The 26,572-nt window shown below is 39.3% G+C and overlaps 1 protein-coding gene across 1 annotated transcript; it reads left to right on the forward strand.

The window, feature by feature from the left end:
* The first annotated feature begins 3,141 nt into the window (after nucleotides 1-3,141).
* LOC108440312 (anti-sigma-I factor RsgI2) lies at nucleotides 3,142-11,237 on the forward strand. Its single transcript, XM_017719115.2, has 6 exons — nucleotides 3,142-3,236; nucleotides 8,371-8,430; nucleotides 8,810-9,511; nucleotides 10,614-10,748; nucleotides 10,827-10,915; nucleotides 11,058-11,237. Exons 1-6 carry the CDS (start codon nucleotides 3,173-3,175, stop codon nucleotides 11,160-11,162), a joined length of 1,155 nt encoding a protein of 384 aa, XP_017574604.2. The 5' UTR covers nucleotides 3,142-3,172; the 3' UTR covers nucleotides 11,163-11,237.
* The last annotated feature ends 15,335 nt before the right edge of the window (nucleotides 11,238-26,572 follow it).

The following is a 26,572-nucleotide window of genomic DNA, read 5'->3' on the forward strand; positions in this document are numbered from 1 at the left end:
GGCAAACCGTCAGGCGACTCAGAAGGGGAAAGCAGTGTGCCACTAGCACTGTATATAGTGGAGATGGTGTGCTGCTGACTTCGACTGAAGACGTCATTGGGCGGTGGAAGGAATACTTTGAGGACCTTCTCAATCCCACCAACATGTTCTCCAGTGAGGAGGCAGAGTCTGGGGACACGGGAATAGGCTTGTCCATTACTGAGGCCGAAGTCGCTAAGGTAGTTAAAAAGCTCCTTGGCGGCAGGGCTGCAGGGGTGGATGAGATCCGTCCCGAGTTCCTCAAGGCTCTGGATGTTGTGGGGCTGTCTTGGCTGACACGCCTTTTCAACATTGCATGGACATCGGGGGTGGTGCCACTTGATTGGCAGACTGGGGTGGTGGTGCCTCTTTTTAAAAAGGGGGACCGGAGGGTGTGTTCCAACTACAGGGGAATCACACTCCTCAGCCTCCCTGGTAAGGTCTATGCAAGGGTACTGGAGAAGAGAGTCCGGCTTATAGTCGAACCTCGGATTCAGGAGGAGCAGTGCGGGTTCCGCCCTGGTCGTGGAACACTGGACCAACTCTTTACCCTCTCCAGGATTCTCGAGGGTTCATGGGAGTTTGCCCAACCAGTCCACATGTGCTTTGTGGATTTAGAGAAGGCATTCGACTGTGTTCCCCGGGGTATTCTGTGGGAGGTGCTTCGGGAGTATGGGGTACATGGCTCTTTGCTACGAGCCATTCAGGCCCTGTACAAACAAAGCAGGAGCTTGGTTCGCATGGCCGGCAGTAAGTCAGACTTTTTCCCAGTGAGAGTTGGACTCCGTCAGGGCTGCCCTTTGTCACCGATTCTATTCATAATTTTTATGGATAGAATTTCTAGGCGCAGTCAGGGGATGGAGGGTGTCCGGTTTGGTGACCTCAGGGTCACATCGCTGCTGTTTGCAGATGATGTGGTCCTATTGGGGACATCAGGCCGTGAACTTCAGCTTTCACTGGATCGGTTTGCAGCCGAGTGTGAAGCGGCCGGGATGAGGATCAGTACCTCCAAATCCGAGGCCATGGTTCTCACGCGGGAAAGGGTGGAGAGCCCTCTCTGGGTCGGGGATGAGCTCTTGCCTCAAGTGGAGGAGTTTAAGTATCTTGGGGTCTTGTTCACGAGTGATGGTACAAGGGAGCGGGAGATTGACAGGCGGATTGGTGCTGGGTCAGCAGTGATGCGGGCTCTTTACCGGTCTGTTGTGGTAAAGAAAGAGCTGAGCCATAAGGCAAGGCTCTCGATTTACTGGTCGATCTATGTTCCCACCCTCACCTATGGTCATGAGCTTTGGGTAATGACCGAAAGAACGAGATCGCGAATACAAGCGGCTGAAATGAGTTTCCTCCGCAGGGTGGCTGGACTCTCCCTTAGAGATAGGGTGAGAAGTTCGGTCATCCGGGAGGGACTCGGAGTAGAGCCGCTGCTTCTTCACGTCGAGAGGAGCCAGTTGAGGTGGTTCGGGCATCTTGTTAGGATGCCTCCTGGACGCCTCCCTTGGGAGGTGTCACAGGCAAGTCCACCGGGGAGGAGACCCCGGGGAAGACCCAGGACACGCTGGCGTGACTATATCGCCCAGCTGGCCTGGGAGCGCCTCGGAATCCCTCCCAGGGAGCTAGTGGAAGTGGCTGGGGAAAGGGAGGTCTGGGCTTCATTGCTCAGGATGCTGCCCCCGCGACCCGAACCCCGGAGAAGCGGAAGATGATGGATGGATGGATGGATGGATATTTTATGTATTTTTATTTAAATGCATTATTAATGCTAATTAAAATATAATTTTTTGTTGTTTACTGTAGAATTATGTTATTGTATGTCTTAACAGAATATCTTTATAAAGCTTCAGAAAGTCTTGTTTTTTGAGGGGTAAATGTTTCTTGTTACTGGGGTCTATTATTATGATCTTACTGTGGCATCAAGAATTATTCAGTGCAGCCAGTGTATATAAATATATATCAAAAAATGTGCGCAATAGATTTTTGTAAAAATGTATGTGTCCTTGTCTGAGCTTAATAAATGTAATAAATATTACAAATATGATGACATCAATTTACTCAGGTCACAACTCTTTCAGCTCCTAAGCTGTTCTTTATGCAGTAGCATTGTTTCATGTGTTTTGCTCCCAAAAGTAATTTTATCATTTATATTTCAATAAAACTTTTTCATACCTTCTAATTAACCATTTAATAATAGCATCATGTTTCCTCCTTAAAAAAAAGAATAAGCCAGATGTTGACGAGTAGTTTAACTGAATTTATTTTGAAAGGAAGGGATTACAAGAATGCAGGCAAATATATCAACCAGCCATGAGCAAACAAAAGCTAGTAAAGTGAATAATCAGAAGAACTAACAAGACATACTTGGAAACATGGCTAAGAATTACATGAGGACCATCAAAAACCAAACCAGACACAAACTAATGCAACAAGCAACAAGTTTGGAGATGAAGAGTAACTCAAACTGTGCATGGAAAAAGGCCTACAAGGTGGATGTGATCTCAGTACCCATTGCGCAGTGTTTCTACAAGCCTATGGAACACGTTACAGTCCATGCGTAAGTTAGTCAAGAGTCAACATAATTCATAAGATAACATAACATAAAGATATTCGTCACAGTCACAACATTTTAAAAGCTGCTGCAACAGCAGTCTTGTCTAAAATGATCAGTCACTCAGTGAACTCAGAGTGGTACTTTGCAAAGGGGAAGTTCAAGTGCTGTGAAATAGCATGTCATTAAAAAGAGCCTGTTATTACCTACAGGCTAAAATGATGCTAAAGAGTAACTGACCTTGTGTAAACAGATTGGTCTGTAACCGAATCATTTAAGGGTCATGTCTTTGTGGAGGTCACTATCAAAACGATTTAGTGTTTCCTTGCTTCTCTCCCTGCCTCGCAGAAAGTGGTAGTTCAGGGTGATCTACATTAGTCAGTGATGAATGATAAAGGCTGAGTGCTTTTCTGGCATTAAGGAAGAAAATATCTTTTTGCCAAAGCAAATCAAACATTCCTTACATCTAAGATGTGGGACCTTTGACCAGAATGAGGAAAACTATTTGGTTTCTGTGTCTAACACTTCTTGAGCCAGTGAGAGGCAGAGTGCTGTCAGGATAACTCTGAGTCAGTGGCCTGTCCGAAGCACTTGCTCACTGTCTTGTCCACTATGGATTCCTCCATCCTTTTCATTGGTATGCTGCTTGCCACAGTAGCTGGCCAGAATATAACAGGTAAGGGACCATCTCAACGCACCTCCTTCACATCTTAAAACTAGATATTTCAGTCTTTAAACTGGACTGCTGGGTGTTTCAGTCTGAAATCTGTTAGATGTATGATGGTCCATTCTGAAAGCTCATAAGAGCTGGAGCTGACCGAGACTCAGCTGATTCCACACCAGAGGAACAAGATATTTAATAAGAGATTTACACGTTTTCTGTAGTCTATGCTCCTATAAGATCCTTCTTTAGAAAAGGGAATGGGTTTATACAGAGCAATCATTTCTTCACGAAACCATTCCATGCTTAAATAATTCCATGCATGGTGAAATGGTTCTCCCGACTGATGGAGAATATGTTTTAAAATGGTTCTGTTTAACACCAAAAGGGTTCTTCTATAGTTCCAAGCTTGACATCGTAACAACAAGAGCCCCTTTTTGGTGATATACAGAACCATTTTCAAAAAGGTTCAAAATATAACGAATTTCAAAACATTCCCCATAAAGCTTTTTTCATAACAATGCAATTTCACAGAATGTCCTTCACTGTTACAGTTTAAGAGGCACCCTTATTGTTTATCATTTTAATATTGCTTATAGGGATGCGCAGTGATGTGAGATGCAACACTTTACCATCAGACAGATGTTAAGACTTTTCTGATATTTTAAACAGATATTTGATAACAGATAACGAAGTTTAGATGATTTATTTATTTATTTTTCTGCATTTGTAACGGCTTTACAAATTAAAAAGGATAATCTTCTTAAATGTTTGTTTTTCTTAAATTCATTCGTAATAATATTGTTATGAGAAATGGTTCGTCTTCAAATAACGTTTCTTTTCTTAACTGTTTTCTTAAGAATAATTCTAAGAACAAATGGTATTCTTAAAAATATTATGTTCATAAATGTTTCCTTAACCTTAGGACAGCCTCACTCTTGTCTTAGACTGTAAGAGTTGACAGGGGAAGCATCTAAATTTGTTGTTTGCCTCTTCCACTGCTGCCCATCCTCATCTGTCATCATATTTTCCAAAGACGATGTTTTTCCATCTTGGCTATTTTTTCCACCATCACTTAACATTTCTTAAACGCTCAGTTTGATGTTCTTCCTCTATTTTGCTATCCTGTAAATGGATACAGAACAGAAATAACAAAATGCAGAATGTATCTCGCATCGTCTGTGGTACGTGGTAAAATGCAACATAGGGTACATAAGAAAATAATGAAGACTGTCTTAAGAGAAATCTTATAAGATAATAGATTATAAGATTATCTTCAGAGAATATTTGAAGACTTAAAAAGAGTTTTTTCAAGAACTGAATTTAAGAACATTCTTATAAACCTCTTAGTGTTTATCTGAAAAACCTTCACTTCAAATATTCCTAATTGTATGCTTAAACATACCTAAAGAATAAAAATACATTTCAGCAGGACAGGACCCATGCTTGGAATAATTTCCTTGAAAATGCCAGGTTTCATGTGCTCTCAAACAGTTTTTCAATTACGGCATTAGCGCAAAATGGGAAGGAACAGCAGGTAGACTCACCGTTACGATCACCTTGGAATTGTAAGGTTAATGTGTATGAATTTTTGACGTCTTTATCTAGAAAACAACTTTAGATTGTATTTGTGAGCCAAACGGCACTTTAAACACACACAGGAGGACCAATCATGTTCCGCTTCTTTGTCTTGTTGGCACCCTGCTCAGTGACTTCAGAAAAAGTTAAAAAAACTCTGTGAAAATTTTAAGTTTAAAATTTAAAAAGTCATATTGTGTTAAATTTGATAAATATTAAGCCTTAACGGTAATTAAATAGAATGCATTTGAATTTATGGGTTCTTAATTATAACATAAACATTTTTCATGCACCTTTTTTTTTCTTCTTTCAATCAAGATAAGACATTTTGGCACATTAGAGTCACAAACAAAACCTCATACTGCCTTTAGACTAACCTCCCTGCTGGGACTGTATAATCTAAAGGAAACTTCATATAGAGTAAATTTAGGATTCCTGTAATCTTCATGCATGAAAGATGTTTTTACGTGTCAGATTTGCTATTTGGAATGCGAAATCTTTGAAGTTCAATATCTCAGAACTGCTCTTATAATTCTAAGGGGATGATTTGTCTTTTAATTTTGGAAAGTATAAGAATGTATTTCACTAAAACAGCAATAGGGTCACCAGGAGGCTAGTTCTACTGCCACTGAGAGCTGATTGGATACAGTTTGAACAGGGTGGCACGTGGTGTGCCACAGTTTGAATAGGGTGGCACGTGGTGTGCCACAGTTTGAACAGGGTGGCACGTACTGTGCCACAATTTGAACAGGGTGGCATGTGGTGTGCCACAGTTTGAACAGGATGGCACGTACTGTGCCACAGTTTGAACAGGGTGGCACGTGGTGTACCACAGTTTGAACAGGGTGGCACGTGGTGTGCCACAGTTTGAACAGGGTGGCACGTGGTGTGCCACAGTTTGAACAGGGTGGGACGTGGTGTGCCACAGTTTGAACAGGGTGGGACATGGTATGCCACAGTTTGAACAGGGTGGGACGTGGTGTACCACAGTTTGAACAGGGTGGGACGTGGGGTGCCACAGTTTGAACAGGGTGGCACATGGTGTGCCACAGTTTGAACAGGGTGGGATGTGGGGTGCCACAGTTTGAACAGGGTGGCACATGGTGTGCCACAGTTTGAACAGGGTGGGACGTGGTATGCCACAGTTTGAACAGGGTGGCACGTGGTGTGCCACAGTTTGAACAGGGTGGGACGTGGTGTGCCACAGTTTGAACAGGGTGACACGTGGTGTGCCACAGTTTGAACAGGGTGGCACGTAGTGTGCCACAGTTTGAACAGGGTGGCATGTGGTGTGCCACAGTTTGAACAGGATGGCACGTGGTGTACCACAGTTTGAACAGGGTGGCACGTGGTGTGCCACAGTTTGAACAGGGTGGCACGTGGTGTGCCACAGTTTGAACAGGGTGGGACGTGGTGTGCCACAGTTTGAACAGGGTGGGACATGGTATGCCACAGTTTGAACAGGATGGGACGTGGTGTACCACAGTTTGAACAGGGTGGGACGTGGTGTGCCACAGTTTGAACAGGGTGGCACATGGTGTGCCACAGTTTGAACAGGGTGGGACGTGGTATGCCACAGTTTGAACAGGGTGGGACGTGGTGTGCCACAGTTTGAACAGGGTGGGACGTGGTGTACCACAGTTTGAACAGGGTGGGACGTGGTGTGCCACAGTTTGAACAGGGTGACACGTGGTGTGCCACAGTTTGAACAGGGTGGCACATGGTGTGCCACAGTTTGAACAGGGTGGGACGTGGTATGCCACAGTTTGAACAGTGTGGCGTGTGTCTGTGTGTGTGCGTCTGCTTGTGTGTATGTGAGAGAGGGAGAGATGTGTGTGTTTGGGGGGGTGGGGTTGGGGGGGGTCATTCAAATGAACTGTCACTCTGTTATTATGCAGCTCTTAGTGGAGAAGCCTTGTTTGAGTCTGATTTGCACCCTCTGAACAAACAGTCATAACTCGGGAAATGTTTACTCTATCGCTTAACCGGATAGATGGTGTGAGCTGAGACCCCTTAAGGATTATTTTGGTATGATGTTGTGTGTACTGAGAAGAAAATGTTTGAGTTAAACACAGACAAAATCTTGAAATAAGCAGATTCTGATTTTGAGAAATTTACATGGGAGTGAATGGGGCAGTTTTCTGTGCCTAGTGCCAAACAAATGCTCATAACTCTAAAGCTAATTGATAAAATTATGAGATATATTGAGGTTTCAGAAAGGACAAGTTTCTCTACCATTTAAAACTGAAATGGAGTTTCTAGGTGAAAGAAAGATTTTAAAGCAGATTCCCTGTTTGATCAGATGTGTCTGTGAGACTGAGTGGCCTGCTGTGATGTCATCGATGTCAGTTAGAATCTGAAGTTCTGAACATTTCATCATTCATTCTTTTGGGAGGTTTTTAAGCTTAATTTATTAAAAATTGCCAATCCGACCGACTCCAAAAATACAGAGCACAAGTCACCGCACAGAGACCTTAGGAACGCAGTTTGAACTGAGTCTGTACATTAAGTGGTGTGGAAGAAGAATAAGAAGTATGAGAGATAACAATAGAGCTTCTTCAAACTCTCTAATAACAGAAGAGACAGTTTGAATAAAACTGCTTCATAAATTACTCAATCCACTTTAGTCCAAATTTAGGAATATTAAACAGTGAAATGCTGTACAGTTAAATTTTACTGTAATGTTCTGTAATTTTCCAGTAATTTTTATAATGTAGTAATGTAGTCACTAGTTGTTTTTTATTATTGTTTATTTTATTGATTTTTTTTATTATTTAAGCTTTTAACTCTGAAACCCACCACCACCACAAGTTAGCATCTCTTTTGTCATGTGATATTAACAAATTTAGAACTACATTTCACAGAAAAATAAAGCTCATCTGATGGAGTTTGTTTTGTTTTACCTCCAATTGAGAATAAAAAAGTGACTCACACTAGGACTGTAGAACCACTTTTAAAATGTTATTTAAAGAACCATATACATCAGGTTTAACATCATGCAAAAGAACTCTTTCTGCATTGTCTAAACTAAAGAGCCTTTGAAGAACCACTTTTTAGGGGTGTAGTTCTAGTTTTCTCAAAAGAAACTGTAGGGCATTTTGTACGTTCAGCAGTTGTAGATTTGTAGTTATTGAATATATCCGTTGTTGTTCAGTCGAAACAAGGCATAAGGTAAAAAGCACATCCTGAATATTGAGTCACATATGATGCAGGGTAAGAAGATTTATATACATTTATACTTACATACATACATATGCATTTTCTGAAAGTTATTTATCTTACTGAACATAAGTTTAACAATAAATATCAAAGGCTACACAGGAGGTCTTTTTATAATTTTTTTTCTTAACATCCAGACAAAAGTAGCTCCACTAAGCTTATTACAAAACATCAATATGAAACCTGCATGGGTTTTTCTATTTCTATGTCCATACATTTTCTATTTTCCATTTTTTTCTATTTCCCATACATTTTTATAATAATGTACTATTCTTTTACTAATTTCAGCGTCTTCACCTTTCATTCCATTAATTGTTATTTTTAATTACACATAATCTATCTGGAATTCCAGTCACTACTACACCGATTCAAGGAAGCACAGAAGCCTTTACAGAATCCACCACTAACACAAGTGAGTATGCTTTTGTCATGTGATTACTGACAAGCTGAACTGAATCTCTGTAAAATGAACATTTAACTGTGGGATTTTATGAACTTTTATTGCCAGTTATCAATAACAAAAGCAGCAATTCAGTCACACTAAGATTAGCTTTACACTATTAACAGGAGAAGCTAATTTGAGAAGCTAATTTGAAGTGTGCTAATTTGAATAGATGTAAAATGTTGCTTTCTTTTACATAAACTAAAATATTGCTTTGCTTCGTTTTAATCAAAGTATTTATTTGAGTTGAGTTTTCTATTTCTTATTTTACAAATGTGTTATTGTTATACTACTGATGTCTTTACATTTTATTCATTGAATTCAATTTAATGAATTGAAACCCCCACAGCTGTGCCTGCAGAAACCTCCACAGATGTGCCTGCAGAAACCCCCACATCTGTGCCTGCAGAAACCTCCACAGCTGTGCTTGCAGAAACCCCCACAGCTGTCCCTGCAGGAACTTCCATAGCTGTGCCTGCAGAAACCTCCACAGCTGTCCCTGCAGAAACCTCCACAGCTGTCCCTGCAGGAACTTCCACAGCTGTCCCTGCAGGAACTTCCACAGCTGTGCCTGTAGAAACCTCCACAGCTGTCCCTGCAGGAACTTCCACAGCTGTCCCTGCAGGAACTTCCACAGCTGTGCCTGCAGGAACTTCCACAGCTGTGCCTGCAGAAACCTCCACAGCTGTCCCTGCAGAAACCTCCACAGCTGTCCCTGCAGGAACTTCCATAGCTGTGCCTGAAGAAACCCCCACAGCTGTCCCTGCAGGAACTTCCACAGCTGTGCTTACAGAAACCCCCACAGCTGTCCCTGCAGGAACCCCCACAGCTGTGCCTGCAGGAACCCCCACAGCTGTCTCTGCAGGAACCCCCACAGCTGTCCCTGCAGGAACCCCCACAGCTGTCCCTGCAGGAACCCCCACAGCTGTGCCTGCAGAAACCCCCACAGCTGTCCCTGCAGGAACCCCCACAGCTGTGCCTGCAGGAACCCCCACAGCTGTGCCTTCAGAAACTATCACAGCTTTCACAGCAGAGCCCCCCAGCACTGCAAGTAAGTGTGATTTTGGCATGTGCTTGTTAATACAATTTCAGAAAAAAACAGCCATTTTTATTGCCGGTTGTCAATAACAATAGCAATGACAGGGTCACACTAGGACTAGATTATAGTGTGCAAGAAGTTGATTTAAAGAAAGGAAACTGAGGTCTTTGATGTTGCAATTGCTGTAAAATACTACTTTTGTTCATTTGCACTAAAATTTTGTTTTGCATTCTATTATTTCATTCTATTATTTATTGGAGTTGAATATAACAAGTTAGATTACTTTTTATCCCACAGAATTCATTACGTAGTTTAAAAGAGAGAGTGGTTCTTTTTGTACATTTTTACAAACAGCTTAACATGCTTTATATTAAAACCTTCCCTCAAAGTAATTTTAGGAAACATATATAGCTTTTTCAGAACATCCAGAGTATGCAATAGCCCACCTAATCTTATAACAAGAAAACATCAACATGAAACCTACTTTTTATTGCGTATAAATGTCTGAAGAACAAGATATTTTTCCCTAAAATGTTGACAATTCTAATGCTAATACCAACTTTGTTTTTATACTGTATTTTATTTTGACGGTAATTTTCACAAAATCCATCTGGAATTCCAGGCAATGGTGAATCCAACAAAAGTATTGATGTTTTTTGTCAAGTGACTGCTAACAAATTTTAGACTCAGTTTCACAAAAATTATTTCTTCTCTGATTAATTTTTATTGCCAACTAGGACAAACAAAAACAGTGATTCAGGAATACCAGGACTACATTCTTATCAGAAAGATTCTATGTAGTACCAAGAAAGCTTTTAAGATGTGATCAGAGGAGCTATTTTTAAAATGTTATTAAAATAGCCCAATTGGTTTTCCATCACATAAAATAAAAAAATTAATTGGGAAAGCTATTTTTGCACTCAATGGTTGTTTAAATGTTCATAAAATAAATTGTAGTGCATTCAGTACTTTTAGCACCAGAATCAAAATAAGACACAAGTTAAAAAGCCTGTCCCACAGACAGTTTATGAAGCAAGATGATCAAAAATTACAAATACAGTGATTTGCCACAGTACTAAGTTCTTTATGGATACATCCACACTTCCCATTACAGTGAAAGAAACTACAAAACCTCAGCCCAGTGAATCCAATCACCCTCCGTTCAATACTACAGCTCCTCCGAATCCAGTGACTTTCTCCACTGCATCTTCGAACACTCGCAGTGCTACTACTCCTCCTTCCCATAAAGGTACAGTATGAGTTTGTGTGCATGTGTATGTATGGTTATCGACGTATCATACTGATATGACGTACCTTCTCTCTGTAGATGTTTTCACAGTAATAAGCAACCTGGAGGTGGAGCTTCTTGCCCCAGAAGATTCGACAGAAGAGGAACGTAAGCATGCGCTGTATGAAGTGAGTACTGAATGTCATTAATAAAAGTTTCCTTCAGCTGAGAACATTACCATCAGACTCTCTCAATTTTTATTACTGATATATATAACTGATTTGATTCTTTTGTTTATTATTGATCTTTCTTCATTTATCTCCTGTTCAGGCTGCCTGTCGGCTGAGAAAGTACTTAACAAGAAAATATGATGACATCTACTCTTTTGAGATCACACACATAGAAGAGGAGTACAGTTGCTTAGCCTCTCACTGAAAGTGATTAAGTTGGTGGACCACTTCCAATCAGAATTGTTTTTTTTTATTTTTTTTTATTTTAACAGTGTCAAGTCACAACAGAGATTTAAGAATTAATGATCTGCAATTATGTCTACTTGTTTGATATTTCATGTCCTAAGACTCCTAAGTGTAGATTTGCAACTTAATCTGTTCTTTTCTTTCCAATGAACTGGTAGCCAACCATTTGATCTAAGTTTCCGGTTGAGAATCCTGGTAGCACCGATGTTAGGGCCCATTCTGCTCACACCAAGGTTTTTGGTCTAAAGTGTAGTTTTTAGAGTACATTTATGGCGAGGAAAGATACTTAAAAGAGATACCAATTTGATTTGGCATGGTTTGTTGAAATAACATGCAGATTGATGATAGAATTGGGTGTAGAACTGAGAAATATTTGGCATGGTGTTGTCGCTGTAGTCTGATGTCTGTAACGTCCCCTTCTAGAAAACGCCAGTAGAAAACAGACGAGACAGGGGCCTGAATCAGAATTCAGAACACTTTCTGATTTTCTCCCTTAAAGCAACTTCCAGGGGAAACCATGGGCACATTCAGTCTCAACACGCTGTGCATCGTTTTTCTTCAGTTATCTGGCTGAACAATAAGATTCATCTAAACTGTGTCCAACTGGCTTTGAGGTACGCGCTCTCTCTCTCGTTTGTTGCGTGTGTCAGAGATGTTATCCAATCAGCAGTGATGTGTATATGAATCCCTTTGTATTTAAAAGGCAGTGCACAAAAAGGATTCTAATAAAGTCCTCTACAAATATGAAGCTGCAGCTTTGTGAACGCAACAGTTACAGGTGTTAGAAGGCATATTTTGAAATATTAAACTTGCATTTAAACCCATTTCATCAGGCTCAGAAAATTCTTCACAAAGAACTCTTAGCATGGCCTCCCAGTTTTCAACACACCTTGTTTCCCTTTAAAGAAACGTTTCACTTTGTTTTGTTGGAGCTGAAGTGGCCCAGTTACTCAGGCTGGAAATGAGTAGGACAATTTTATTCTTCAGAGTTTGATTCGATCGGGAAAAGCAGGCGTTTCAAAAAGAACAAGAAGTCAGATTCTCTGACGATGAACAGAATCTGTTTGGCAGAAAAGTCAGAAAAAATAATAATTTGAAAAAAAGACTTTGATGTATGTTTTCTGTAGTTTCTGAAACATGCTTGGTTATTTGTTAAAAGCTTGATTTGAAGATGTATTTTTACTCTTTAATACGTAGCGCTGGTGAGCAGGACAGGACATTTACAAAAGCATAACAAAAAAGACTTTTTTGTTACCAAGGTTACCACTGTGTCTGAGCAAGAGTGTACATGTGTGTATTTGTATGTGTGTCCATATGTGTATGTTTGTGTGTGTGCATGTGAGTGTGTTTGTTGGTGTGTGTGTGTGTGTGCGCATGTGTGTGCGTGTGTGTGTGTGTGCATATGTGTGTGTGTGTGTGTGTGTGTTTGTGTGCACATATGTATGTGTGTGTGCATATGTGTGTGTGTTTGTGTGTGTGCATATGAATGTGTGTGTGTGTGTGTACGTGTGCATAGGTGTGTTTGTGTGTGTGTGTTTGTGTTGGTGTGTATGTGTGTGTGCATGTGTGTGTGCATATGTGTGTGTGTGTTTGTGATGGTGTGTATGCATGTGTGTGTGTGTGTGTGCATATGTGTGTGTGCATGTGTGTGTGTGTGTGTGTGTGTGTGTATGTGAGCGTGTGTGCACAAAGTCAGTCCATTTGATGGCCATCTTTGGCAACGGCCGAAGTTATTTACACTTAAACTGAATGGCGAGAGATCTATAAACCAAAAGCCATAATGAAGCCACACATTTTAAAACATATTTAAAATCACTGATAAAATCTGACAAAAACAGCATAAATAGTTTGTAACTCTTCACTGAAACAACACAAAATACAGAAGTTTTCAGCGTGAGAGTTAAAAGTTTTATGTTGACTTCAGATTGACTTTAAGAGTTCATGACCAAGTTTCAGGTTTATATAACCTACTGAATGCAGTCCCAGCTAACAGATTTTATAGTAAGTTATAGATTTTATATGGTTGACAACTTTCTCTGTTTAGATACTCAAGCTATGAATAATCCTAATGCATGAAAGTGTGGCAGAGATGAGCAACCAATTGTGTTAAACATTTGGAGTGTTGTTTGCATGCAGAAAAAAGTGATCCATTGTCACAAGACAGAGAATCCAGAACCTGTATATGCTTTGCGGATCACAGCTGGCTGGATTCCATCTACATTTTACTGTTGCATCCCCAGTGTGACCAGATGAGATCCCATTGTACTCTTCCCACATAAAAAGTATCTTTTACTTTTGTTTTCCCAATTACTGTATGAGTGGACGAGTTTGGTCTGGACGCTTTAATTGGCCTGGAGTGCACTAAGGCTCTTGGTTCAGCTTCAAATATCCTTCATCTTTCATTTTGTCGTTTATCCTCTCACCTAGTCAGCGCTCAACAGATGCCTTTTCACTCACATAATTGCATACAGACCTGTCCAGGGTGTTTCCTGCCTTCCACCCAAAGAGCCCTGGGATAGGCCCCAGCACCCCAGGAGAATAAGTGGCTTAGACATTGTGTGTGTGTGTGTGTGTGTGTGTGTGTGTGTGTGTGTGTGTGTGTGTGTGTGTATGTGTAATTGTATAAGAATAATGAAAACACATAAAACACATTTAAACATTAGCTGTAGGTCAATTTTCTGCCTCTTACCAGCTCTGAATATGTTTGAGTGATCTGATTTTAATCTGCTCACAGTGCATCCTGAGTGTGTTTACATACAGTCTAGTCATCAATTCAAACTGAAACCTACAAAAATGAGCCACCATAACAAAGGCTATTTTCATTCAGCTTACAGAGACATTCTGTATGCCAGTCCACTTGAAGCCACAAGGGATGAACTCATAGTTTCAGATTCTTCTGGGTAGTTTTTCCACAGCTCTTCTGTCCCTCGCTAAGAGACTGATTAATCAACAACTTGACACTAGATGATGTGCTTTGATCACATCTGTTTAACATTCTGTCAGCTCCCTGTCTGTGTCTCCGCACGAACAGTTGATTCTCAGGGGTTTTTCAGATGTCCTCTCGGGTGTGTTTGCTTTGCCACTGCTACTCTTGGCTTAATAATTAGGGATCTGGGTCCATGACTCTGTAAAGCTGATTTGTCACAATGTATACATCAGTGTTATGACTGATTAAAAGTTATCATAATATGTGCTCATTTATCCAAAATAAAATTATAAAAGTACAAATTTAAACACTTATTGTATTGCTTGTATTATATTCTGGTATTGTATAAGTTCTCAAGTCACTGATTCTGTAAGTTTTTATTGTTTTCTAAAATATCATAATCCAATCAAAGCATTGTGAGGTTTGAGATGCGCATCCTAGAAATTTTAAAACTATCATTGCCAAGCATGACGCATCATTATTTGTGTAAAATGTAATCATGCAATAATAATGTGGCTAATATAGAAGGCTGAAAAGTGCATTGTGTGACTTTTAAACATTGTTGCATACAAACTGTAGGAAGCACTTCACAATGTGAATTTCCACAAACTGAAACTTCTAAGTAGCACCTATTTCACTTGTTTTATAAAGATGTTTGCCACCTTTTGTTGTGATGTATAGCCTAGGATTATTAAAGTGAATGAATAATTAAATTAATTAAATAAATATATCTTGTTAGTGGCAGTCGTGGGCTGGAGGTTAGGGATCCAGCCTCGTGACTGGAAGGTTGCCGGTTCAATCCCCAGAGCTGACAGCACATGACTGAGGTGTCCTTGAGCAAGACACCTAATCCCCAACTGCTCCCTGGGCGCTGTGGATAGGGCTGCCCACCGCTCCGGGCAAGTGTGCTCACTGCCCACTAGTGTGTGTGTGTGTGGTGTTTCAATTCATGGATGGGTTAAATGTGGAGGTGAAATTTCCCTGTTGTGGGACTAATAACGGCCACTTAATCTTAATCTTGTTACGTGTGCTAGGGGTACGACACACAAAAAGGAAGCAAGACTGCCCGGTCAGACGCCAGACCAGAGCAAAGAATAAAAATTTGAATTAATAAATAATAATAATAATAATAAGAAACCCATCAAATAAAGATTGTCAATTTATTTGATGCTTTGCACTTTTATCCAGTCATCAAAATTATTTTCAGCATTATTTTCATCATTTCAGCAACTGAAGCAAGGAAACCAAAAAATAAAGGAAACATAACTTCAGGGAGGCCCAAAGCCCAAAATAACAAAAAAAGACCCTGAAAAAAAAAAACCTAACTAAACTAACAAAAAAAGGGGAAAAATAAATTGCAAAAACAAAAGCACTACCCTCACTACACTACCAATAACAAAGTCCAGCAGGCCAAACAAAAAGGGCAGACCAACCCTACGCTTCTTCACAAATTTACAAGAGCGTCTTCACTGGGTCACGTGTACCTGTAGGCCAGCAACTGACTTGCCTCAGGATCTAGAGGAGTGGAGCCGCAAGGCCGAATAAGAAAAAAATGCTCCATATTGCTCCAACACCAAAGGCCTTTTACAGCCTGCGCCAACTGGAACATATAAGGGTGGATATAAAAGTTGACAACAGGAGCCAGTGATGATGCGTTTACCTGCAACATACTGAAAAACAAATGAACCCATTGTAAATCTCACATTAAAGTAAAAACAAATGATCTTGCGTTAATTTCAAGTTATCACATTTAGTGGGAAGGAAAAAGTCAGCCTGATTTCGGCTGAATATCTTCAGGTTGTGGGTCAATGTATGTGTAACTTGCCTTTCCTCCTCAAGGCTTTCTTTAGTTTCACCTGTAATCAGGACAGTAGTTGGCTTTTGCTTTCTGCGGCTTCTTTACCTGCTTATGTTTTGTACTTCAATCTTATTTTCCATCCACAGAATTCAATGTTTTGAATCAGCATGGGCATTCATAGTATGCGGATGAAAATAAGCGTCTCTGACCATAACGGCTTCAGCTTATGGTGGTTTAATAATTGGTACCTCATAGACACACCATCAGAACGTTGAACCTCCACATTCAGAGAGACGGGAGTGATCAGCAAACACTGAAACTCTCAAAATGTATTATTTATAAATAACAGGTATCAATGCACATTTGTGCTTGTCAGAGGCGACTGCTCCATAATCCCTTACAAATCTGTAGGACTTTTAGAATAACAATATTTGAGCCACTGGCTTTGCATTCATTAGCTGACACTGACTGACAAACCTGAAATCCAGACAAGACTTCTAGTTAGCCTTGATCACAAAAATATTTTTTCATGGAAAGTGAGACAAGCCTATGAAACTTTTATAGTGTTTGTTATTTAAATTACTGTCCTACAACGACTTCACAAACTATAATTTTATACACATTTTTACGCTTCTTGTGGAGTTGAGCATTTTAAAATTTGAATTTTAAGAGTGTTTCTCATGCAAAAAGAGCATGGCAGTTACATATTTTGCGCTTCGTTACACCTTAAGTGGCACTACATTTAAGTTCAGGTGCCTGTTAGACCGTTATACTCAAACCATCTGCACTGAAGACCCAGCCTCACATTTACTGGTCACTTTCTGATTAAAGTAGATAGAATTAAGTCTAAAAGTAACTGGACACAAAACTAAATAAATTACAGGCAGTCCTTGGGTCATTGGTGGAATATTTACAGTTGGTATGCGTGGTGTCCGACAGGAACGTTAATTAACGTTAATTAGCCTCACATTTGACCCGGGCAGATGAGCTGAAATGGGCAGAGATAAAAAAAGAAGTGCAAATACAACTGCAGAACATATCAATGCTCGTTCTTTGTCATTATTAAGTGGTTAATGGAAGTAAACAACTGGGATTTGCTCAGTTTTCCTGGTAAACGGTTTCCTTTCTCTTATACTACAACAGGACAGAAAGGTACTATGACAATCCTATCATTTCTTTACATTATAACACCATGTTATAAGAGTACTATAATAGCTATTGTGTAAAGTTGGTATAATATGACTAAAGTGAGAAGATTATTACTGTATTTTAAATTCACTCCAGCTGTAATAATAGTTAGGATGGGGAATAGGATGAAAAAAACGGTACAAACACAAACTAATTAAGTCAATCTAAGCCCCGCAGAGCAGCATCAACTGAATTGTTTTGTTTCATAATGCAGCAGTTTTCAGTGGGTGACAGGTCTGCACTGCAGGCAGGCTACTTTGGCACGTAAACTCCTTTACTAAAGAGTGATGCTGTTGCAATACATGCGGAATGTGGTTTGACATTGTCTTGGTAAAATAAGTAAGACCTTTCCTGAAAAAGATGCTGTTTGGATAGCAGCATATGTTGCTCCAAAATCTATATATATCATACAGAATTAATGGCACCTTTACAGATGTCCAAGTCACTCATGCCGGTTTTAAATGCATTTGTGGATGCAGCGATGAACTGTGTTCACAGACAATGTTTTTCAGAGGTGTTTCTGAGCCCATGCAGTGATTTCCACTACAGAATCATGTATGTTTTTTTATTCAGTGCTGCCCGAGGGCCTGAAGTTCAATCCATCCAGTACTGTTTTATGGCCTTGTCTCTTGCATACAGGAAATTCTCTGGATTCTCTGAATCTTTTAATGATATTACATACATGAAATCTCCAGGGTCATTGCTATTTTACATTGAGAGACATCATTAGTGAATTGTTGCACTATTTGCCCATGTAGTCCGCCACAGAGTGGTGAACCCTCCTCATCTTTACTTCTGAAAGACTCTCTGAGATGCTCTTTTTATACCCAATCATGTTACCTACCTGTCGCCAATGAACCTAATTAGTTGTCAGATGTTTCACCAGGTATTTCTTTAGTATTACACAACAAATTTACCAGTCTTTTGTTGCTCCTGTCCCAACTTTTTTTAAACAGGCATCAAATTCAAATGTTTACAAAAAAACAATATTTTTCATTTTCAACATGTAGTATATTCTATTAGTTCTATTTTCAATTAAATATAGAGTTAAAATGATCTGGCCATCATTGCTTTCTGTTTTTTATTTACATTTTGTTCAGCGTCCCAACTTTATGGAAATGGGGTTATACATAACATGAGTAGTAATTGTGTAGAAGCACTTAGAACTCGTATCAGTTGTCATTATATCTGATGTTAGAAGAGTTTAGTCTTGGGTACAGCACTTTAAATGAAACTGCTATCTTGTTTTTATCTGATGATCAGTTTCCGATTAACATTAAAAGCTCTGATAATCTCCTCAATACAGTTTTTGCTTCTGAATCAAACGTATCAACAAAATAAGAAATGCTGCTATGTGAAGGCTGATATTTTATGTTGTAAATTGATTTGTAATTGTTAGTGTACTGGCTTTTACTCAGAGAAAATGATGAATTTCCTTGTAAACTCTAGAATGTAGTATTTCAGGGTAATCTACTGTACATAAGGAAACGATGAATGATAATGATTGCGTGCAAAGGCATTCCTGGTCTCTTGGGAAATTCTACATTCTAGACCAAGATCTAGATACAGACGGAACTGTATGATGTTCATGAAAACTTTATGATGTACAATGGAAAGCTAACGACAAAGAATGACTCAGCGAGGATGAGGAGCGAGACTTCATTACCAGAAAAAAGGAGTCTCCTATATAACTAGCTGACTAAGTTTTGATTAGTTTTATTCCTTCCTGGCAGTAAGGTTTAGTAAGTTAGCCCATGCATTTTAAATGTATTTGCTCAATACAGGAATCAATGCAAATGTTGGTTAATTTGAATTGGTTTAGCTGAATCATCGCTCTTAGATTATCATGAGCTAGATCTAGTAGTCAATAAGGTCATTCTTTCATTAAGAAGCTTACAGACAGATTAAACTAAGGACATAGGTAGGTGGGCTGCACACAGGTGATTATTCGAGGTGCCAGATCAGTGGGAAAACAGGCATAAAAGTAATTTCTTTCCACTAAATAAGTGTGAGGCACAGGTACGGCATACATCACGACAAAGATGATGTGTTGCCAGTATTGCAATATTTCTTACATTATTTAATAATTCTCCTTCTAGTCTCTCTTGCAGTAAAACTGAGCCTGATAGACACTCCCATTTAAAAGCTTGTTTTTCTACATAATGTTTTTATATTTTATTAATAGAGTCTTTCTTCTCTTTCCATGGAAGGCTTTCTTTTTACTTAAATACTGTAACTGTTTGGTATTTTGTAATCTTTGAATTTTTTAGATTAAGTAGCATCACTGAGTCACAAGAGGAAAAACACATGCTAAAACATGTTGTGTGTGCACTGCTGCGAGTCTCATTGTGAAGCCTGAAAAAGTAACTCAAAGTCAGAGGCAGATTTTGCTGGCGTGTTTTTGGACCATCATAAATCTTTACACATTTACATCACATGCACAAGAAGAAGATCTGGGGAAAATAAATCTGGAGGATACAAGAATCCCAGATTAAATTTAAGAAATCAATACAACCATCAATATTATTACATAGTAAACAATGGTGGGGGAGGGGTGCTGTAGACTTGAGGGGACCATGCAGGATGAAGTGTGTGCTTGATGGACAGTGGCAGATAAAGTCAGTCGAGCACATCGCCTTCTTAGACATGCCTCTACCATAACATCTCAACACACAATATGCTGCAGAGAAAAAGAGAGAGGTAGTTTTAGAAACCATACAATGTAAGACTTCTAAGACTCACCCTCAAGACACACTGTGTCTCTGATTCTTTCAACACTCTTTTTTCATTAAATCACAAGGGAACGGCAAAGTGCAGATGTAACAGACGTACACTAGATGGATGAAAGTATTAGGACACAACCTTTAATCACTGAATTCAGATGTCTCATTTAGTCCTATTGCCACAGGTGTACAAAATCAAGGACCTACTCATGCAGTCTGCTTTTACAAACATTTGTAAAAGAATGGATCGTTCTAAAGAGATCACTGAATTGGAGCACACTTCTGTAATAGGACGACACTGTTCCACCAATTCAGTTCGCAAAAGTTCTTCCCTCCAAGATATTTCACAATCAACTTTGAGTGATATTATTGAAAAGTGGAAGCGTTTAGGAACCACAGCAACACAGCCATGAAGTGCATGAAAGTCGCCAAATTCTCTGCTGACTCAATAACCTCCTCTGGCATTAACATCAGCACAAAAACTGCCTTACATCACCAAACACAATGCCAGGTGTCAAATGGAGTTTTGTAAAGTATGCCACCTCTGGACTCTGAAACAGTGGAAACGTGTTCTGTAGAGTGGTGAATCATGCTTCCCTATCTGGCAGTCTGATAGATGAGTCTGGGTTTGGTGAATGTCAGGAGAATGCTACCTATCTGACTGCATTGTGTTAACTGTAAAGTTTGGTGGAGGAGGGATAATGCCTAGGGGTTGTTTTTCAGGGGTTGGCCTAGGACCCTTGGTTCTAGTGATGGGAAATCTTAATGCTTCAGCATACTAAGACATTTGGGGAAGACCCTTTCTGTACCAGCTTGACTATGCCCCAGTGCACAAAGCAAGCTCCAGAAAGGCGTGGCTGGGTCAGTTGGTGTTGACTGGCCCTCACAGAGCCCTGATCTCAACCCCATCAAACACCTTTTTGATGAACTAGAATGGAGATTGCAAGCCAGGCCTCTCATCCAACACCAGTGTCTGACCTAGCAAATGCTCTTCTGGATAAATGGGCAAAAATTCCCACAGAATTATTCTTTGAACAATTTTAACTCACTGGAAAGTCACATTGCTCTTACATTTTCAGTGTAACATGAATATTTTTTTAAAGCCTCTGCTCTCTTAAAGCCTTTGCACTTCTTTACCAAGTGTGAATAATTCTGGTGGGAGCTATTGGTGTTAAATGATTACATTTTTACCTAGTAAAAAAAAATGTATTTACATGTTTTTGTTATGGTGCTTAGATTTAAAGTAGCAAGTCAAGTAGCAAGTCCTGTTGAGCAGGATAACAGCAGCCTTACTGGCACAGCAGATACACACAACAAGAACTATAACATTTTTCAGCTTTAAGTCGGGGAGATTACCTTGGTTTATCTCACAGTTATTCTAAAAACATACTTCCTCCTTCCTCATGAGTTTAATGAGAAACTGTACTCTTAGAACATTTAGTCTGCCTGTGAGTCCATTTAAACCTTCTACATGGATTGTTAAGTGAGTTGCTGGAAGGAAAAGCACTAAAATAAACATGTTAAGGACTGGGATTTGGACATTTTCCAGAAATTCCAGAAACATAAAAAAATAGCATTAGTATTACATTCACATTTTAACTTAAACTCCAAACCAAAACAGAGTTAAAAACATTGCTGCTGATAAAATGATGTTATTCCTATATACATGCAGTCCAGGGTGTATTTATACTTTAATACATGATCTTCAAATAAAAAGGTCAATCAAATGAATCAGGAAGAATTTACTTACTCTCTGATGTTCAATGTGAGATCACTGGTAAACAACAAAGCCACACGGATCTTTCTGGTTTCTCATTACATTTTTGAGGCTGTAAACTAATCTATGTTCTCAATGCTGCTTTAACAGCTGGTCTTGAGCCAACTAACATGCAAATTTTAATATTCAGACATTGACATTGATTTTTAGCTAACAAATCACATGACCAAAAGTAGAATATTGTATTTAGAATTCATATTTTAAATTTATACTCCAGTAATTTTGGTCATACAGTGCTATGTCATTTATCAACAATTTTAGCAATTTTGAGCATGATTTAAAAATACTAGCCAGTACATATCTTATAAACACAGCTTTTAACAGTTGTACACACATAAAATCACAATATTTTTCAATAAACATGAAAAAAAAGTTTACTTAGAAAAATATGTGCTTCAGTAGTGACAACTTTTTAGGATAAACACTTTGAGATTCATTTCTTCCAAAACAGTGGGATCTAACCACTCACCATGTGGACATGAAGGACAGGAAAGCAGTTTCACTTCCGGCTCTAAAATGCAGGAGTGTGTCTAAAATAAGTCTACGAAAGTGTCTTAAATAATAAGTAAATAAGTCTCTGCTTTTGGTCTAAAACTCTTCAGAGTAGTGATATGAAAACATTTCTTTATTTTAAAAAGTAAATTCATGGCAAATCTAAATCTTTCATCTTCATCTTAAAAGAAATCAAAAAGATCATAAACAATTATGCAAGCATTATTTTCACAAGCTGAAGGGGTTGAGAGTTTGGAACAATCACCTGATGATTTTGTATATGTTTAGCTTGTTAGTGTCTCAGTTAATGCCTAGTGGAAGATTTCCGGCAGCTCAGAAAAGTAACTGAGTTCTTGTAATCGGAGTTTAATTAAAAAAATAATGTGATACTAAACACAGGCAAGGAGAGGGAGAGACAGAAGCTCAAGGAGATGGACAGAGCAGGTCTGATGGTGTTCACGATGAAGAAGAACATGAGTGAGAATTGTTGAAGTCCATCCATCCATCCATCCATTTTCTAAGCCGCTTCTCCGTCAGGGTCGCGGGGGGTGCTGGAGCCTAGAATTGTTGAAGTTTTCAGATAAAATGAATTTGTAGAAATGTTATTCCTTCAATACGGTTTTCATTGCAACGAAACAGGAGCTCACATGATCACTTGTTCAAAGACTGAAACTGGCTGATTAAACAAGGGAAATCAGGTGTGCTCTTCTTGTCTGGAATCAAAACCAGCACCCACACCCCTGACCTAAATTATTAAACATGTCCACAGAGCAAAATTCCGCACATACAGAAGACAAAAGGTCAGACTATATCTGCGACAATGAATTTTCTGTTTTCTGTTTTTCTGTAGCAACAAAAACTACAGACTATGTCTGTGGACGGTAGAAAAGAGAGAAAGAGAGACACAAGAGGAAGACACATAACAGTTAAGCACAGAGCTAGTGGGTCTAAGCTGGATGAATGTATGTATTATTAGATGTGGACATGCAAGCTGGTCAGCCAGTGTGGTCAACAACTGCTGTCTACAGTAGACACAGTTGGAGACAACAGTGCTGCGCTTTGTGCTTTCAGTGTGGATTAAAATAGTGTGGCTCCCTCTAATGCCCACAGAGCCACCTACCCCAGAAAGACCTACATTGAATGGAATACTGCAGCAGTTTAACCAGCAGCAGTGCATGTGGAGCAAACATTGGGGATTCCTAGTGTAGAGGGTCTTTATTGGACTCCTCATGTCACTCCTTATACAGTTTTATAGCCATTAGTCATTGATCACTACGTAAGATAACACCACAGTACACTTAAACCATCAGCTTATCTCAGAGCACCAATTTGATAGACATAAGATAAGATGGTAAGTACAATGTCATTTATTTCATAAAACATCTTATGTCAGGTTGCGAGAACCGACATAAGCACTTAATAAATGTTCAAGTAGTGCTTCATAAACACATTATTCAGTGCTTATGAATGCGTCATGAAGCCCTTATGTAGGCAGCCTTCAAATAAAGTGTTACCCTTATTTCTTTAGACCGAGACAAAATTATAGATTTTTTCAGAAATTCTGTTGGATCAATATTGTTATGAAAAAGGAAAAAAAAAGATTGCTAAAGGAAACAAAAAGAGAACTGGCTAGCTGAGCTAAGAAGGCTTGAAGGTCTTAGAGGATCACTCTAGAAAATTTCTACCTAAACTCTAAGTCGCACAGATTGACACATGGTTGACGACCACATCCAATAATTTCCCTGTACTTAGTAAAATAACACAAAACTCATTGACTCCAAATACACTTACAAGCAGGCTACCTCTGGCGAGCACATGGAGGGTTTGATGGTTTCAATGATGGTCAATGATGGTTTCACAGCTTTGTTTCTGAGAGTGTGAGACAGATCATCATGTCTGAGATGTGCACTCCTAGTGACTAAATTGTCTGTAAGGGAAAGACTACACCACTTTCTTAAGAGTTCCTATCTATTTTAGCCTATTCTTACCACAATCATTGTGCTTCCTGCCAAGCAGAACACAACACTGACAATCCCAAATTCCAGGATGGAACCTGTAGGGTGTCTAAATGTGACTGACTCAACAGACGTAATGGAACACTGGGACTCTTTAACCGACCAGCAAAATCACCAGACCTCAATCACAGTTCTCTACTTAGAAAATCGGGTGAAATGCTGAAATGAGCACACAAACTAAAGCTGAATTGGCGCACAGTTACCAAACGAGTGAACCAGAATGAATTACCTCAAGAGACTTAGCTCTCTTGCTGTATAATCATGCAAAATATAATCATATAACAATAATGTGGCTAAAACTGTAAAATGAAACCTACCTTTGTCCATTTTTGCATCCACATAAAGGAAACACGTCAGAGTGAATTTCCACAAACTTGAATCCTCTATGTCAAGTTGGAAATGAGATTTGAGCAGTTTTATGCCTTCTATGATGATTTACACCCTAGCATATTTAAATGAATTTGTAAGTAACAAAATACATAGAAACTGCTGAATATAGACCACTATAAACCCAATTTCAGTTTCTGACTACTTAAACATTGTCAGTGGGGAGCTCTCAAAAAGGGCTTTATGGTTTCTGAACTGAAGGAACCAGACCTTTCGCTGTCCAAGTAACACTCTTCAAAACAGAGTTCAGATAGGAATTCATAAATAGCAGGGAGTTGAGGTTCTATCATAACTACCATAACTACCATAAGCTTTTTTGTCCAGGGAGTTTCCTGTCTTCCACCTAAAGACTGCTGGGATGGCTCCAGCTCCCCCTGCAGCCTAAAAGGATAAGTGGCTTAGAAAATGAGTGTGTGTGTGTGTGTGTGTGTGTGTGTGTGTGTGTATTATCTAAAATATTTGATGACGACTCAATGTCAGAAAGCAGATTCTGCCCATCTGGTCTTTCTATCTTTGTTATCTGGCTAAAGTAGTAAAAGCAAATGAAAATTTTGAGTTCAGTCCTACTTGTAAAGAGATATCGTCTGAAGAACATCAGGTTATTCAGACTACATAAAATCCCTTCCCCCCTGTTAGACCTGCTTTTCAAAGAGATAAGTCACACGCTAGCAGATATGCAGAGTCAAATGGTACTGCTATTTTTCTACTTATGCTTCTCGACCGTGTGACCAACAGACAGTCCATATCAGATCGTCATTGCAGATATACATATCTGCCCTCAAATCTAGATGTACGTTATGAAACACTCGCTGACAGGTACTGTATCGTATAGTTTTCTACTGCTAGTATTCAAATCCTACTCTTGATGCCTGAGTTTATGAAAATTCTAGATAAGGTGTAAGATCATTTTCACTAAACACAATCTGTTGTCTAAAAGAGAGAATGTTAGAAATAGCTGAAGAAAATCGACAGAGATTGTGAAAATGTTAGAAATGCAGTTCATATTTTTTCAGCCAAAAACTGTGACTAATAAAGAAGAATATTGAAGAAAATTAAACAGAGGGATCTTAAGCATTGCAAAAGCATGAAAATAGAATTTAAATCCTGAGAAAGGAAATTCTAGGAAAAAAAAATAATAAGGTTATTATTTATGCTCCCCGCGACCCTGACGGAGAAGCGGCTTAGAAAATGGATGGATGGATGGATGGATTGATTATTTATGCTGTTTATGGTATATGAGTTTTTACTAAGTTTAACAGCCTGGAATAATTGAGTTCATTTGTTTTACCATTTTAAACTGGTAGTTGTCATCATCTGTTTTAATGATCAATCAAACTGGATCATATAAAGCATATTATTAAATGGTGCATTAAAAAAAGGTAGAAAGTCTGTTTATTGTGTAAGCATTGTGCAGATCCTTCAGATAGTGAAGAAACTAGCAGCCAAAAATATCTTACCTAAATTACAGTGGTATTGATTAGAATGTACTTGAAGTACTTGAAGTGTGCCCTGACTGTATTATCTCCAAACTGTAGTATGTACAAAATGCATTATTTACATCGTGAAGGGGGGTCGATATAGATCAGGTGGAGGTTCCAGGGGGCCCAGCCAGCAGAATTATTCAGGAGCAAGGCCATGTCTTTCTGTGTGCCTGCAGGCCTTAAGATTTTATTCAAACCTGATGCTAAAATTCATGGATACAAGTTTCAAGTTTCAAGTTTATTTGTCATTTGCACAACATGTCAGGTGTAAGGGGGAGCGAGGAGGCGGACGCACACGCTGAGATAAGTGAGATTTATTATGGGCAAATCCAGGGGCGTGGTAAAAACAGTGCAGGTTCATATAGCCGATGCGGACAGATCAAGGAACAGACATGACAAAAACCAGAATCCACACATTAAACAAAGACCAGATACAAAGATACAAAGACTGGCAAACACAAGGGGCAAACACAGGGCTTAAATACACGGAACAATGAGGGACAGGTGAAAACAATCAGGGGCAGAGTAACCAAACAGGGGGCAGGACTGAAACCAAAACAAAGGAGCACATGGACAAGACTG

This window comes from Pygocentrus nattereri, chromosome 28 (assembly GCF_015220715.1).
Source record: "Pygocentrus nattereri isolate fPygNat1 chromosome 28, fPygNat1.pri, whole genome shotgun sequence".
NCBI classification, from domain to species: Eukaryota; Metazoa; Chordata; class Actinopteri; order Characiformes; family Serrasalmidae; genus Pygocentrus; species Pygocentrus nattereri.